Here is a 15,912-nt window from a genome sequence, read left to right on the forward strand (position 1 = left end):
CGCCACAGCCCTCACTCTCGTTATTATTAGATGTGATTTACAGCGGAAACGCTGAGTCAGACAAACTGAGACTCCCCAGACAGAAGCGGTGGCCGAGGAGAGTCCAGGGAAGGCAGCCCTCTCTGGACAACATCCTCGGAAGACAGCGAGGAGGTGGGGCTCCAAGAGGAGCTGGAGGTTCATCTCTCCCGTTTCTCCTGTCTGCTCCAGGCCCAAGATCCTCCCCTGGGTCTCTTGGACATCCAGACCCCTTTTCCGACCCCCACCCAGCCCCTTGGCCTAATCCTGTCAGCCCAGATCTGCCTGGGCAAGTCAGAGAGAACAGCCCAGGGATCCCGAAGTCTTAAAATCCAGGTGGTTCTACTGAGCCATTTCCTCAAACCAGGGCTCGTGGTTCAGAAGGCAGCCCCTGATTCCCAGAGATGGAGACAGGCAGCAAAAGTGCACTGTTGGGGTCCCAGCCCCCCACTCCGCAAGCAGCGAACACGGCACGGTGCGTTCGTGTGGGCGTCCAAAGGCACAGGAACGCGCAGGGAGCACGCACTCCTGCCTCCACCTTGCTTAGAAGAGCTCAGTGGGCAGGTCCATCCTCACTCCCTGGGTCTCTGACTCCCTGGCAGGGAGGAACTGGGCATTGTTGCCAAAAATAAACGTTCCCTCTCCCGCTCCCTGGCTCTCAGCTCCCGCTCATTAGGATGCGTGGCGTTTGGCTGCGGTCCCACACCTTGCAGCTCATTATAAATATGCAGTCGCTGCTGGCGCTACCCCAATCATCTCTGCAATCAGAGCTTTTAATTAGGTTAATTAAATTGTATCAAATCTCGCAGGGACGCAGTTCACTGATGCTGATGAGGCAGCCAAAACAGACCCCAGCTCCTCCGCTAATGAAGGCCGCTGCCTGCCTGCACAGTGAGGGAGCCCGAGCGCATAATAAACGGGCGCGTCCTCTGGGAGGAGCCGCTGCCCAGGCCCAGCTCTGGGGGCCTAGCAGGGAGCCTACATCAAGCCCACCAGGCTCCAGCTGCAGCAGACACTCCCACCCCGGGGACCATCCCCTTCACTTGAGAACTAACTGGGGCAGCTTTGGGAGCCCGGGCAGGTGGGCAGTGTCAGGGCCCCGAGCACCTGCCACTTCTACGTGGGAAACTGGGTGTGCCCCCAAGATCCACTGATTGCATCTGAGGTTCCCGCTTTACCTCTCCCCCAGAATGGCCCAACAAGGCCAGAACTCCATCTCTTACTCACACACACACACACACACACACTTAGCCCTGTCACTGCCCCTCTCAATTGTCTGATTAGCCAGAGAGGCCAGGCTGGGACTGGAAAGCTCACCCAGCCATCGCTGGCCTAGTCTCCATCTGCCGTGGAGGCCATCTGCCCGTCGGGGGGCAGGGGGGAGCGGTTTATAATGCTACCAGCCAGTAACAGGAGGGGGTGGCCCCCCAGTCTCCATGTGCCAGATGGATCCTGCAGCTTCCCACCTACCATTCCACCTAAAGAGCCCTCTCTGAGGGAGGGACTTGCCCTCGACCTCCTGGGATCAAATTAGCTAGAGATGTGAGATGGCTTCCTTCCCCAGTCCCTGCCGCTCCTGAGCTGACCGACCCTGTCCCTTGGCAATACTATTGGCTCCAGAGCCAGAGGGCTCTGCAAAGCCTCTCCCCTGCCTTTAAGCAGGAAAGCAAATGCTGCCACCTCCAAAGGGGCTGTCCCCAACACTCTACTCGCCCTAGCTCCAACCCCCACCTCTTAACCCCTCTGTCACTGGTGAGCAGCTGAGGAGAGGGGATGGGGAAATTTCCAGTGCTCTCGGGACATGTTGTTTCTGCTGTAAAAGCTGGGTTTTTTTGTTGTTGTTTTTTGGGTGTTTTTTTGGTTTGGAAAGGTTTTTTTTCCACTCAGTAATGTAAAAACATGAAACCTGAAACCAACCCCCCACACTTGTCACCTCAAAAGAGAAGCCTTTGGGGTAACTGGGAGAAAGCTGTAAATGAGTCAGGCTGATTCACGGCGGGGGGCGGGGGTGCTGCCCAGCTGCCTCCGGGGCACCACAATTTCATTAACACTTATGATCTGAGCATGGCCGTCAGGTGACAGACAACAGGAGGAATGGAAAGGGCTTCCTTCCCACCCTTAACCCCAAACACAGCAGTCCCCAGACCAACTCCTCTTGCCTAGAAATAGCCAGGTCCTGGGCTCTGTTCTGGCCCAATGTCTACTACCACTAAAGCAGGGTGCTCAGGATGGTACCACGGCCCCAGCACCAAGCACTTTGTTCCCCTGACATGAGAGAGGAAACGGCTCTCGTCATTATCAGGGCTATCAAGTGAAGCAGACAAGACTGGACAGAGACAACTAGGTAAACTTTGGTTACGAGAGATACAAAGGAGACAGAACTCTCCAAATGTAACGATGGTGGGTCCAGGAATGAGGAACATGGAGATTCCATACAGGGAGTCTGAAGAAACCGGAGAGATTTTTTCTTTTCCTCTCCGACCAGAGCAGTTTAGGAAAGAACAAGCAGAAACATGACCCGGGCAGCCTCTTGAGCTTCCACACTCTAAGGGGTGGACTTGGGAAAGCCAGCGCTGCCTCTTGGGGCTTTGAAGCTTCTCTCCCAATTCTTCCCTGCACTTTCTGACGAGACAGACCCACAGAGCTGGGTGGGAGCCCCGCCGACAGGGAGGCCCGGTGACCGGCTCAGCAAGAGAGCACGCACCCTCTCACCCCAGGAGGCAGCCGCCCAAGCCCAAGAAACCTGCCAGCTCAGCCCCAACAGTACTCCAGGTCCACCCCCAATTCCTCAACTCACCTGGGACTTTGGGCCAAGACTCCCACCCAAGCTTCGCCCCCCTGCCCTTGCCCAACACCCTGTGCACAAGGCTGTGAACCGACGCGTTGGGAGAGCTTGAGGATGGAGGCCAGCACTGCACACCCACTTGCCTCACCAGTTCAAGTCCCAACAGGCCCTGGCCTCACCGGCCTCCCCAGGCAGGCAGAGCAAGTCTGCGTCTACTGGCTGCCTTCCCTACTGGAGGACGTGCAGCTCTAATTATTCACTGCCCCACAGCCAGCAGCAGGGGAGAGACGGCGAGCTAGACACAAACCCTCACGACTGCATGTGGGGAGACCCCTACCATTTCCCGGTGGAACCACCCACCATGTGGGACTCAGTGACAAGCTTCCTCCATGGGCCTCACTAGAAATGTGAGGGGAAAGCCCTTTCCTGCCCAGTCCTTGTTTTGGGGTCACACTAATCTCAAAGTGGGGGAACAGGCGTGGAGAAAATCTTTTTTCCCAAGAGCTCTCCCCTATGGCATTAAATCCAGTAAATAAATAGGCAGTAAGCACCAATGGAGCACAGGATGCTTCCAACAGAAGCCAAGAGTGCTAAGAGGGTAGACACCGGCACCCAGAGAAATAACCCCAGCAAAGGGGCAGCAGCTCCACCTACTGGGCCTTTTCCTACCCTGTTGCCAGGAATCCATTCCCTCCAGAGTCAAAAAAAAGATTGAATCCAAGAATAAAGCTGGGGCTTGACACTCTCTGGCTTGAGTCAGAAGGGCTCTAAGAAATGGCAACAGAGTAGGACTAAGGCAGGATAGTTGGGTTCTCTGCTGGGAAGACCTGGGTGCTCCATATCAGCTATTGTAACTGATACTTTGGAGACCTCATTTGTACAAGAGACCTGAACCACACAAGTTCTGACTCAGAGAAGTGCTTTCCACCTCCGTAGGCTGCCCACATTCATTCCCCTTGGCCCAGCCAGAGCAGGTTGCTACCAAGAGCCCAAACCGGCCGTTGGGCCTGGAGGGGTGGATCCTAAGGAAACAACAGTCTCTCCCCTTCCCAAGCAATGAGCCAGGAGTCTGAGGTCCCACTGAGCACCAAAGCATAAAGTCCTGGCCTGTTTTCAGGACCCATGAGGCTGGAGCATCTGTCTTGGGTTAATCTCAAGGGGCAGCCAATCTCTCCTTGGGCCTCAGAGATGGCCCTCAGTGTAACAGCAATTCAGGACATCTAGTTTTATCCCCTTAAAGCTCTCTACCTCCACCCTAGCACTTATGGGACTCCAAGAGATGGACTTTCCTGCTCCATTTGGCCTGTGCACATGCCTCTTCAAGCATCACTGTGTACCTGTAGAACATGTGAGGACTTCGTGTCACCTGTGGACATAAAACCCTGGTGGTGTGTTCATGTACCAGAGAGCAAACAGATGTGCATGCACCTGTGTTTATGAGGCCTGAGCTCTACGTATCTTGTATGTCTATTAATGTGAGACCTGATCAAGTGTATGTACCTTTGTGTAAATGCAGGCTTCCCGAAAAAGGCATTAGGTATACTCCTTACCTCCTACCCAGTAGGGACAAGGGACAGAGCCAGAGCAGCAGTATCAAGCTGTTCTGTGCCAGGAACAGATGCTGCTCAGTCCTCCCACCCCTCTGTCCAACACCCATGGGATAAATCCCTTCCCTGGCTCAGGACTCAGCCCCCCAGACCCCCATGTCATAAGACCATCAACATGTACTTAGCTCACCCCACCTCCCCAAGAAGTAAACACACAGACTGGGAAGCACTTCCTTCCTTAAGGCAAAAGCTGCTAGCTTCTATTCCCCAGCCCTTCTTCCTATTTTCCAGGGCTCCCAGATCTAAATCCCACTGGGTACACCCTGAGGAAACAGGCTTTCATTTTAGGCTTTGTACAGGACCCTAGCAGTCATAGGAACATATTAAGTTTTAATGATGATTTGATTTCCTTCCTTCCTTCCTTCCTTCCTTCCTTCCTCCCTCCCTCTTTAAAATCCAGGCCCAGCTGTTCCCCACCCCCCCCCCAGAGGGTGAGGTGTGAGCAAGCCTCCCAGAACCCTGTTCCTCCCACATTTGCTCCAAGCATGCTCAGTCCTGTCTTGACAGCCTCAGCCTACCACCCCTACATGGGCAGGGAAGGGTGAGACTCTGGGAAGAAAGCTGCTACACATGCCCTGGAGTCCCTATCTCCAGGGCAAAGGCCTGTATCAAGCCATTTATAGCCTTGGAATCATGAGTTGGCCAGAAGTGCAGAGGGCAGGAACAGAGAGCCAGATCTGTCTGATTTGAGCTTCATCAATAAGGAGGTGCCACTGTGGGTTTCTATCTGTACCTATAAAGTGTAAGAGAAAAAAATTCCTCCTTTGCTAATTTATGAAGCCATCTGAGTATCTAATAAACACAGAAGGAAGGAGGGTAAAATCAGTCTACCCACTACATAAAACATGCAAACAATAAAAATATTTTAATTTTTACTGTGAACATATATTATTTTTTAAAAATTTAGTGATGTAACAAAATGGAAGGGCTAATTTAAGTAAAAAGGATATGAAATTGTTTGCTGTAACTGTAACTACAAAACACAAAAATAAAGCAAAAAAAAAACAGAACATGCCTTTACAGAATGGAGGAAATAAACCACATTATTGTTCACCTCCAATACCCTAGCTCCTAGCACTGATAACTACTTGGTGTTCTCCAGTGAGTATTGGGATTAGAGATGAATTCATTCCAAATCTGCCATAATGAGATTATATAACTTTCATCGTGAAGAAAATATACAGGTATATAAAAATGAGACTGATTTCATACCCCAAAAACAGTAAGACAAGGGAAGGGGCTTTAATGTTATTCACAGAAACGTATCAAATGCCACATCTATAATAAAGTTACAAACAGAAAAAACCATGTCGTTCAGACTAATGGAATGTGAAGTTACTGGGGAAAAAACAGAATTATTCTCCATGTGGAATGACAAAGCTTATCTATACCACTTCAACGTTTTCGACGACTCTGGAATTTGTAAATAGCTGGAGAGTTCACTGTTTGTTTCTTCACCTTCACCTTCTGAGTTTTATCCTACAAAAGAGTAAAAAGCAGGAGAGCATTTTGTAAAACAGGAAGGTTAATAAACTACCTATCAGAAAGGCCCTAATTTAGCCCTTCTCAAAGTGCAAGAGAGACAAGGCCCACGACCCTCAAGTATCCCCAGATGCAATGAATCATTTTCTCTCCTGGGAATCTAGAATGCTCCTAGTGTGTAGAAGATCTTGGAAAAACTGAGGAGAGAGGTACTCAAATCATTTTTTTGTAGGGCATATTCTCACACGGAACCCTTGCTGAGAAAGGCAGATCTGAATGATCTGCAAAGCTGAAGAATCTGACATTTAAAGGAACGACAAGAATATGAACGGGGCATCGTATAATCCCTAGCTGTGCTATTTAACTACACAATGTTGTCTATTTTTAAACACCAATACACTGTTTTGTTAACCTGTTTAAATGTTACACATAGCTGCTCATAAGCTATAAAGTTCATATGCTACCTGATCCTACCCTTTGCTGGTCCAAAGCACTGACTAATAAGCCCCTTATTACCCTTCTTAATCAAGGAACATTTCAACACTGTCAGAGTAATAGACACTGGCTCAAACCACTGCCCCTGAGGAGCAGACATTTTCACTGGGGTTGATTTACACACAGCTGAAATCCAGTTCCAGTTAAGACCTTTACAAGGGGAAGGGAAAAAAAAACAAAAAGGAAGGGCTAAGGCTCTCTCTCCTCACCAGAAGATCTTTGCGTGTTTGAATTTTCTGTGCAATAACAAACAATTTCTTCTCACGTTCAATCCGCTGTGTCAGGCAGTTATACTGCTTTTGCCTTTCTTTAGCTATCCGCTGCGGGAGAAACACACATTTTCATTAACAAGATAAAAATGAATAAAAAACTGCTTTTTAATCCACTTAAGTCCAAACGCATAAATGGTTTCATCAACTCCCTTCTTACTCAGAATCAACACAACAAGGGACTATAAAGTTGTCCATTTTAGGAACACCACATTCTAGAGCTAAACAGAACCTTGGAGACTTGCCCAGGGACACGTGGTTCACCTGGAACAGAGTCAGGACTGTCCCGCGAGTCTCACGGATCCCAGGAATCTTTCCACTACTACACTAAGCTGTTCAACCTCTGTGTGAGCGTCCCGGTTACCTAAGGCAATGCAGGAATGAACCAGTCCTGGAAACCCGACACAATGTGAACAAAGGACAGAAAGGCCACTGGGCAGTGTGCTGGTGTCTGAGAACCACAGAACTCAGAGAGAAGGACTTTTTCGGTAGAAGTTGACCTGAGAATACTCCCTGCTGAATACCCCTCAAAGGCCAGTGGTCCTTAAATTTGGGGGAATCATAAACCCCTGAGAAACTCACGAAAGCTCTGGATTCTTCCTTAAAATAAATATGTGTGTTGGTACAAATCTGTGCAAACATATATACCTATTTGCACAAAACGTCAGTGTGGAAAGAGAGCGTTCACAGACTTCCTAAAGCCCATGCACGGACTGCCCACCCCTCCAAGTTACAGGTTAAAAATTCCCTTGCAATCCACCCACCTGTAGTCTTAATGAAAATATTTTTGCTCTCAACAAAACAACTGAAAGAAACAATACCCCTCGACAAAAATGGCAAGATCCAAACCTTCCCCACTTCTCAAAAGGCATGTTGGTGCACTACTCTGTTCGGAGCACTAATCTCTTTAGGGACTACCGCAACACTTGAGAAGTGCTGGTGACACAGCTAATTGAAAATACAACCAATTGACAAACAGGGCTATCACGAGAACACTAGTCAGCCGGCTCCTCAGCTGGAAGTGTCATCTACAAGAGGGGACTATTACTGGGCTTCAGATTTAAACAGTTCACCAATTCTAGCACAGTCTCACAGCAGTGGTTTCAGACAGCTTTTGTTTTCACTTTATTACACAGACTGTCAAATTTATGGGATTACCCAATATAGTCAAACTAATTAGGGGTATTTATATTACTACAGCAAGTTTAGCTGCCTCTGAGCTAGAGAAACTGCTGTGAAATTAAACATTGGAAGCAAAGCTGATGCGGTGTAAATGATTCAAATCAAAACAGAACAGCTGTCTGCTTGAAACACATTGACAGCATTTTTTTAAATGAATCAGTCAGAAGTGAGAGTTCAACTCCAGAAGGCTTTGAGAAAAAGCATGTCTTCTGCACAAACCCAGTTCCAGCTACGGAAAGCACCATAAAGAAAAGTCAGTACAAGATTTTGGTTACAAATGCATAATATGGGGGCGCGTGGGTGGCTCAGTCGTTAAGTGTCTGCCTTCGGCTCAGGTCATGATCCCGGAGTCCCGGGATCGAGTCCCGCATCGGGCTCCCTGCTCAGCAGGAAGCCTGCTTCTCCCTCTCCCACTCTCCCTGCCTGTGTTCCTTCTCTCGCTTTGTCGCTCTCTGTCAAATAAATAAATAAAATCTTAAAAAAAGATGCATAATATGTAAAGATTTTTTGAGATATGTATTCGCTGCTAAAGATTCAATATCAGAATATACCAAATCCCTTAATCTTCAGTGTCCCCTCCTCTCTCTGCATCAGTCACAAGCCTTAAAAGCACAAAGCCCAGAGTGAGAGGTGGGATTCAAATGCAAATCTAAAAGCCACACCCTAAGCTGCCCACCACTAGGCCACAAGTCCCCCAACCTTTAAAACTAAGGAACAACAACAACAAAAGAACCCTCCTCCACTTCCATCCCCATCATCAAATCTTCCTTCCACTTTTCTAAGGGAACTTCATGAGTTTTCCTCAAATTACTGTAGTAAATGCAGTGGAAAAAACAAAACAAAAACAAAAAGCAAAACCCAAAACAAACAAACCCCAGATTCTCCTAAGCTCAGACCTGAAAAACAACGGAGGAAATTACCTTCAGTCGAGTCTGCTGGGTAACCCCCTTCACTTTCTCCTTCTGCAAGGTCTCTATTGTGGGTCTGTTGAAGACTCTGTCAACTAGTTCCGGGGCTGTTCGCAGGTGAGTGGCAACATCAAACCGCTCAACTGAAAGTCAAGACAATTCTTAAGGCACCATCTAACACCAAACACAGACCAACATGCTAGACTGTCCCAGAAACCCTCAAACATTTCATACCTTCCTTTTTGGTGTCAAAAAAAAATACATGCTTATTCTGCTGCTTCCCCTGGAAATCCAGCAGATGGAGCTCTGATTTTAGTCTTTCAATTTTCTAGAATACAGAACATGATCTCATTTTACATTGGGTTCGTCCAGGGTATCAGAAATGAATGTGCACAAGTTTAAACCATTTCACATCATTATCACGAGCCACCAAAAAATGTGCCTCATTCTTTTAAAGGAAAAGACAACTAAAATTTACCAAGCACCAACCACACGTCAGGTACTGGGCTACACATTCCACAAAACTCACTTAACATTCCCATGAGATAGAAATGAGGAACCATCTCTCAAAAAGGTTAATTTGTCCATAATCATGGGGCTAATAAATGGCAGAGCCAGAATTCAAACCTAAGTGAGCCTCACTTCCAAACTTGAACTCTTTCCACTCCACCATACTGACTATACTTCTAAATCATTATCACCATCAAGAAGTACTTTAAGTCTGTAAATGCCAGAAGAAATCAACTTATAATTTGAGACCAGTGAATTTGTATTTTTCTTAAATAACAAAAATACAACAGAACAAAGGGTTCCAATTATTACCTTAGCTTCTGCAACCCTTTTCATTTCTATGTATTTGACATCCTGGGTTCTCATCAGTTTGAGTTGTTCTGGAGTTACTTCTTCCTTAGTCTCCTTAATAACGTGAACTCCATCCTAAAAACCAAATTTAAGACATACATTCCCTATTAGATTAAAATCACGAATAAGTCGTTAACATAGCCCATGACTGGAACAAAGACAACCGAATGCCATATGCCACAGCGGTCCAATGCACTAAGCCCCTGAGATGCATGTTCAATTTAGCACCCTGTCATCCATTCTCATCCACTCTAAGAACAGCTCCAGGCATAAGACAACTCAGATTCCAGAGCAGAAATGCATGCTGTTCAGGAAGGGGCAGTTTGCCTTGGATACTGACCAAGAACACCTGGACCAACTGGAGAAGGGCTAAATAAAGGCCAAGGATCCTTCCTCTCCATCTCTTCCCCCATCCTTATTTTCTTTAATGACGTGGAGCTCAGAATACCAACTGATCCATAAGGCACCCACCTGGAGTTTAACCCGAGTCATTTTATAGTAGAATTCATCTGGATTTTTTTCAAGAGCCTTCTTCCGTAGAGCTCTGAGGTATTCCTGCTTTTTCCGGTAGTCACTAAAAGGTTAAATGAGGTTCATAGCAAAAACAAAAACAAAAAACCCACAATGAGCAAACTTTATAAGCATCTAAGGTTTAAACAAAATGAAACCCAAAAAAGCCAAAGCAATGACTAGATTTGATCCAGACTCCATAGTCACTGATGTTGAGCTACTGTCTCTGTAGGCTCCTCTCCTAACCCAAAATTCACCTGAAATTAACATCTCACATGTATTAGTGTCATTTACCTCATTACAGGGAAACACCAAACAAAGCACACATTAAAGCTCATTAGACAGGGTTTTAACCCAAGCTTGGGCACCAAGTGACCAAATAAGATTCAGAAACTCCACAGTGCAACAGAGCACACTAACTAGAATCATGACTCTGGAGCCAGACTATCTGGATGAAAACCTGGACTCCACCATTTCTGGCTAAGTAATCCTGGGTAAGTTATTTAACCAAACTGTATCTCAATTTAATCTGTAAAATGGGTGTGATACTAATAGCATCCCAGAAGGTTGTTGGGAGGAATACATAAGTGTAAAATTGCAAGTCTCCTACAACACTGCCTGGTGCAATAATAGCACTCAGTTATCATTATTAGCCTTAAAAACTCTGGGACCCAGAGCAATCCACTTAATCCATCACCATCTGTACCAGGAGCACAAAAGGACCTCAGCTGACAAGCACAGCATGGTTAACAAACAATTATAAAGTATTCTGCAAATAAAGTGCTAAAGGAGAAGAATGGGGGTAATTGTTTTATAAAATGTTTTCAGAGTTCATTATCACCCACGCTCAGTCTTATGAATCCATCTTTCACATCTCTTCATTCCACACCACACACGCAGTGATGTAAGAGACTCAACAACTGGAATTTTAGATTATATCTTGCATTTCAAGAAAAGAAAAAAAGATTCAGCTTTTGGCTCAAACACCAAGGCAGGAACAAATCAAAGCCACTCTGAGAAAACTAACTAGAGCAACATAATAAAAAAAAAAAATTTTCACAATGCAACTACAGTTAAATAAATTACGCTCTGCCCAAACAAAGAGAGACGTTTAGGGTCAAAGGCAAGTATGTGACAGGTTGCCAGAGTTTTGGCCATTTTATCAATGGCAAGAAATTATCCCCTGTCGGACACTTGGGCAATTCAGCTGCAGTGCAGGGAAGCTGTCAGCTTTCTTGGCAGCACCCCTACCAGAAAACTGAACTCACTCTGCACGAAGTTTGTAATCTTTCTTTTTCTCCAACAGGCCCAGATGTTTTCGAAAGCCGGGCTAGAAGACAAAAGGAAAAAAAAAAGTGCTTAGTTCCCTCAGCAAACACATACCCAAATCAACATGACACCTGACAGGAACAAGAGTCTCTGGAGTGCTCAGTAAATCCATGTCCTTGGAGCCAATGTGCTACCCTGTTCCCTCCCCTCCCCCAACTGGGCTCTGCCCCAGGATGAGAGGTACCATACAGACGCCAGAGAGGTCACAAGCACTGCCATAGTAGGCTTCCTGGCCTATTAAGGACAGAGAGAGGCAACAATGACTCGGCACTAAGCAAGCAGTTGCCAGCTGTACTAAAATTACTACAGACTTAATCCAAGGGTTTACAAAATACTATGAAGGGAAAACATAATAACAGGGAGGCAACTGTGGCAATGGCACTAAATTTAGTCTGGAGAAGGGGGTTCAAATCCAAGCTTTACCTCTTAACAACCTGTGACCTTGGGCAAGTCACTTAACTTCTCTGAGCTGCTGTTTCCTAACTATAAAATGAGAATAGTTGTACCTGCTTCTCATGGTTATTCATGAGGATTAAATGAGCCTCTGTGAGTGGTAGTGCCTGCACATGGCCTGGCCCAAAGCAGGTACCCAGCACATTACTGTTACTATTATACCTTTGGTAAGAAGTATGAGAGAAAAAACCAAGTGTGATACAAAATACTTTCTCTGACACAGAACTTGGATAGCATGGAAGGCACAAGGATTACATCTTGGTATTATCTTTCTACAAGCTATTTGTTGAGCAATTAATACATGTCTGTCTGTGCTAGATGTTTCTGCCCACATAACAGGCCACGTTTATTAAGCGCTTACTCTGTTACAAAGCAATCTGCTATGCTTGTTACATACAATCTCATTTAATCCCCACAACAAACAAGGGAAGTAGATAAAACACACAACTGTTACCCCAATTTTCCAAAAGGGGAATGAGGCTTGCCCAAGAACACAGAATAACTGGCAAAGCTAGAACTAGAACCCATTCCATATGCGGCCACAGTCTGTGCTCTTCCCCACCACACGAGACTGCCTCCTCTTCTGCTCTGAATAATCTCAACTTTTTTTTAAAGATTTTATTTATTTATTTGACAGAGAGAGACAGAGCGAGAGAGAGAACACAAGCAGGGGGAGTGGGAGAGGGAGAAGCAGGCTCCCACTCTCCAAGCAGGAGCCAGAAGCGGGGCTTGATCCCAGGACTCTGGGATCATGACCTGAGCTGAAGGCAGATGCTTAACAACTGAGCCACCCAGGCGCCCCTGAATAGTCTCAATTTTTGAAGAAGTACATACACTTCTCTACGTTTAAACTCGTCTAATAATTTAGATGAGATTTTTTTTTTAAAGATTTTATTTATTTATTTGAGACAGAGAGAATGAGAGACAGAGAGCATGAGAGGGAGGAGGGTCAGAGGGAGAAGCAGACTCCCTGCCGAGCAGGGAGCCCGATGTGGGACTCGATCCCGGGACTCCAGGATCATGACCTGAGCCGAAAGCAGTCGCTTAACCAACTGAGCCACCCAGGCGCCCTAGATGAGATTTTTAAGTCATATTTTTTATCCTTGAAATGATGCAATAAATTACTCAATAATTAAAATAACACCAGAACTAAAAACAAAACAAACCAAAAAAAAAAACAACACAACAAACAAAACACAAGAAACAGGTGTTGGTGAGGATATGGAGAAAAAGGAACCCTCTTGCAGTGTTGCTAGGAATGCAAACTGGTGCAGCCACTATGGAAAACAGTATGGATGTTCCTCAAAAAGTTAAACATGGAACTACCCTATGATCCAGGAATCGCACTACCGGGTATCTACCCAAAAAATACAAAAACACTAATTCAAAGGGATCTGTGTTGTAGGAGACCTAGCACTGCATCTGAAATAGCTCACCTAAGTACACCTACCCTCTCCATACAAAACATCTTTGGTATCTCACCCACCACCTCAGTGAAGGATCTACAGGATAAAGTCCAAACTTGACCCAAACATGGAGTGCTCTTATCAACATGTTTACCCGCCTCGCCAGCATGGCTTTCTCCTCACCTCTCCCACAAACACCCTCTATTGCTACTCAGACATGACCATGTCATGCTTATGGCCAGCCACAGAAGCCCTGTCTTCTCTGTTAATCCAAATCAACTACCTACAACTGTGACTTTGGACACATTATTCAATCTATTTAAGCATCAGAGTCCTCATTTGGAAAATGAGGATAACAATCCACCTCACAGACATGCTGTAGATTTAAATGACATAATCCTGTACAGCTGTTGGGCTGTACCTAGCATACTGTAAGTGCTCAAAAAGCTGTTATCATTGCCTTTCAAGTCCAGCAAGTTCCATCGTGATGCTTTCCCTCATCATCGCTACTCTTCCACTTCAAATTCTTCATTTGGCGGACGCCCGGGTGGCTCAGATAGTTAAGCGTCTGCCTTAGGCTCAGGTCATGATCCCAGAGTCCTGGGATCGAGCCCCGCACCGGGCTCCCTGCTCAGCGAGAAGCTTGCTTCTCCTTCTCCCTCTCCCACTCCCCCTGCTTGTGTTATGTCTCTGTCAAATAAATAAAATCTTTAAAAAAAAAAATTCTTCATTTGGCATTTTTCATGTGCCATCTCTTATAAAGGTGCCTCTTTATTCATCTTTTAGTGGCCCCTGGATTCAAAACATGCAGCCTGATTCCTGGCTTTGCTGCTTGCCAGCTACAGCTGTACGTCTTTGGGCAAGTTAACCTATCTGAGCCTTAGTTTCCCTATCTGCAAATGTGAGAAAATAGTAATACCTACATCCACACAGTGTCGAGAGTTAAATGAGATGACAGTAAATTTGACAGCACTTTATCTGGCTCCGGCTCCCAACAACTTCTATCACTACTTTTACACAGGTCCACAAATAGGCTCAAACAAGGTGGCAAATTACACTATTGCTCCCAGCACACCACGGAGCACACAATAAGTGCACAATAAATGTCTGGGCAGCAAGACTGAACTGTGGTCAAGAGGCCTTAGTTCCATCCCATCAGTCAGCAACACAACTTTGGTCGCGTCCTCCTCTCTCTTCCCCACCTGCGAAATGAAGTTCGACCAGATATCCCTAAGGGCCTATCTGGATTGGTTATGATGTAATTTCTAAGCACAGTGGAATGGATACACTGATTCTTCATATACTGAACTAATTTCTATTCAACCTCCTCAACAAAGACACACCCTCCACAGAAGTCCTACAACTGTTTATCCACCTGAATTTGGTGTTTGTGACTCGGCAAGTCACTTCAGCTCCTGGGACCTCAGTTTCCTCATCTGTATAATGGGGATGGAAAAAAAACAAAAAAAAACAAAATTACAGTGTGAGACATAAACAAAAAGCGTTATGTGGAAGATCTTCATGGATTTTGCACAAAGGCCACGCCTGACGGTGTTAACAACGTTATCATCACCAATTTCTTCGGTCACAGCCCCCTTACGCAGCGGACAGGGCTGAACGCCCACAGATGGGGGTTCCAGTTCCAGCCGGTGTGCGCTTTGACCTCACCTTCCCCCCAGAAGGTCACTTTAAAGACACACAGTGCCTCACCCAATTCCCTCAGTGAAACCTCGCAAGACAGCCCGTGTTCCTTCCAGAGTGAGCATAACGACCCCCCACCTCGCCAGGCCGCGAGGCTCCGCCCTAGGCACGCCGGCGTCGTTAGGATACACTTGCTTATATTTACATGCCCCCCTCGACGTACACAAGGAACCAGGGCCCGCAGGTGGAGAGAGGGAGAGAGCGAGGGTAGCACACGAGGCCACGGGCCGGCGCTTGTGGGGCCTGTGCGGTCCTACCTGGCTTCGCTCTCGGTGTTCCCGCTGCCGGGATTTAGCCGCCTTCCGAAAAGCCGCCGCCATGTCGGCTCACGCCTGGAGAAGCTCAGTAGACAACGCCGGTCTCGCACCGCCTCAGCCGCCGCATTCACCGACCCTGCCGGAAATAGGCCAGGACCCCAGATGCTTAGAACGGCCCACTTCCTCTCCGCAGCCTATCCGGCGCCTGCCTTTCCGGAACTACGTCCTCCAGCAGAGGCGTCCAGCTCCAAACTGCTTCTGGGAAATGTAGTTTTCTAGGTCTAGTCCCGTGACTCTGCAAGAGTCAGTTCTCATTCGCCAGAACTTGTGCACGTTTACCGAGATCTCGTTTTCGCGTTGGCACCTGGGAACACGTGGCTGGCACTGCCCTCGGGCTGAGCTGTGCTTGGAGTACGCGCATGCGCAGTCACCTACGGCTCTGCTCCACTTACCCTATTTACGTGGTGCGTTTAAAGGTACGAGTCGTGTGAATTTTACGGTGTACCAGAAAGAGCACTCTATAGTCTGACAGGAGACCTTAAAACCATGTTTGGCTCTGCCACTTACCGGCTGTGTGACTTTTGACAGTGTGACTTTTGACAGGTCTTTTGACTTTAATGAGCATCATTTTTCTCGTCCATAAAACAAG

The 15,912-nt window shown here is 46.7% G+C and overlaps 1 protein-coding gene across 1 annotated transcript; it reads right to left on the reverse strand.

The window, feature by feature from the left end:
- Positions 1-5,628: 5,628 nt before the first annotated feature.
- On the reverse strand, positions 5,629-15,435 carry UTP11 (UTP11 small subunit processome component). Its single transcript, XM_045898036.2, has 8 exons — positions 15,264-15,435; positions 11,386-11,447; positions 10,079-10,181; positions 9,569-9,682; positions 8,981-9,074; positions 8,759-8,889; positions 6,597-6,707; positions 5,629-5,889 (listed from the first exon to the last, which is right to left on the reverse strand). The coding sequence occupies exons 1-8, from the start codon at positions 15,324-15,326 to the stop codon at positions 5,806-5,808; spliced, it is 762 nt and encodes a 253-aa protein (XP_045753992.1). The 5' UTR covers positions 15,327-15,435; the 3' UTR covers positions 5,629-5,805.
- Positions 15,436-15,912: the final 477 nt, after the last annotated feature.

Source organism: Mirounga angustirostris, unplaced genomic scaffold (assembly GCF_029215605.1).
Source record: "Mirounga angustirostris isolate CCGP_5_RB_7025 unplaced genomic scaffold, mMirAng1.0.hap1 SCAF_4, whole genome shotgun sequence".
In the NCBI taxonomy this organism is placed as follows: Eukaryota; Metazoa; Chordata; class Mammalia; order Carnivora; family Phocidae; genus Mirounga; species Mirounga angustirostris.

Bases quoted from the DNA above. Each gene is read 5' to 3' on its own strand.
- UTP11 (XM_045898036.2), bottom strand. From the start codon at position 15,326: ATGGCGGCGGCTTTTCGGAAGGCGGCTAAATCCCGGCAGCGGGAACAC. The intron at 8,890-8,980 runs GTATGAAATGTT...CTTGACTTTCAG, and splicing joins TTTTGACACCAAAAAGGAAG to TTGAGCGGTTTGATGTTGCC. The intron at 6,708-8,758 runs GTAATTTCCTCC...TTTCTCCCGCAG, and splicing joins CCCAGCAGACTCGACTGAAG to CGGATAGCTAAAGAAAGGCA.